The sequence below is a fragment of the Morus notabilis genome, unplaced genomic scaffold (assembly GCF_000414095.1).
Source record: "Morus notabilis unplaced genomic scaffold, ASM41409v2 C11303747, whole genome shotgun sequence".
In the NCBI taxonomy this organism is placed as follows: domain Eukaryota; kingdom Viridiplantae; phylum Streptophyta; class Magnoliopsida; order Rosales; family Moraceae; genus Morus; species Morus notabilis.
In genome coordinates, this window is record NW_010384716.1 from 1 (window position 1) to 749 (window position 749).

Here is a 749-nt window from a genome sequence, read left to right on the forward strand (position 1 = left end):
AAATGCTTTCATGGTACAATTGACAAGAAAGTTTGCAAAAAAGAACGACCAGGAAAAACTAATGCATACTGGTGCAGACAAGGATTGTTTTTCGAGTTGAAGTTTCTGATCAAGAACATGAGTGTGATTTTGGATTTTTGGTGGTTGAGCGGGTTGTTGGGTAGAGAGCATGGGTGAACAAGACTGGAGCTGGTGGCAAGGATTTTGTTCTTCTACCTGCTTATTTACTTCTTCCCCAAGCAAAGCGAATTCCTTGGGCTTTTCCGACTGCAGATCATTTTAAACACCGTTACTCGTTATAAGCTCTTACCAAAAGATATGAGTATAGATTATTTTTTTATTATTATTATTTTTTAAAAATCATGTTTTCATAGTTCAATTGATAAGAGGTTTGCAAAACTGAAAGACCAGGAAAGAGTAATACATACCAATGCAGACAAGGATTGTTTTTCGGGTTGAAGTTTCTGATCAAGAACATGTGTCTGATTTTGGATTTCTTGTGGTTGAGCAGGTTGTTGGGTAGAGAGAACAGGTGAACAAGACTGGAGCAGGTGGCAAGGATTTAGTTCTTGTACCTGCTTCTTTACTTGTTCCTCAAGCAAAGCAAATTTTTTGGACTTTTCCGACTGCAGATCATTTCAAACACCGTTAGTCGTTATACGCTCATACCAAAAAATGTAAGTATATGGTTAAAGAGAAAAATGCTTTCATAGTGCAATCGACAAGAGGTTTGCAAAACTGAAAGACCA

At 37.4% G+C, this 749-nt stretch overlaps 1 protein-coding gene across 1 annotated transcript; it reads right to left on the reverse strand.

Moving 5' to 3' along the window:
* Positions 1–49: 49 nt before the first annotated feature.
* LOC112094863 lies at positions 50–626 on the reverse strand (the record flags this gene model as incomplete). Its single annotated transcript, XM_024176573.1, has 2 exons — positions 50–267; positions 429–626. Coding segments are annotated over 2 exons (416 nt in total), but the record flags the coding sequence as incomplete, so codon positions are not given.
* Between the last annotated feature and the right edge of the window lie 123 nt (positions 627–749).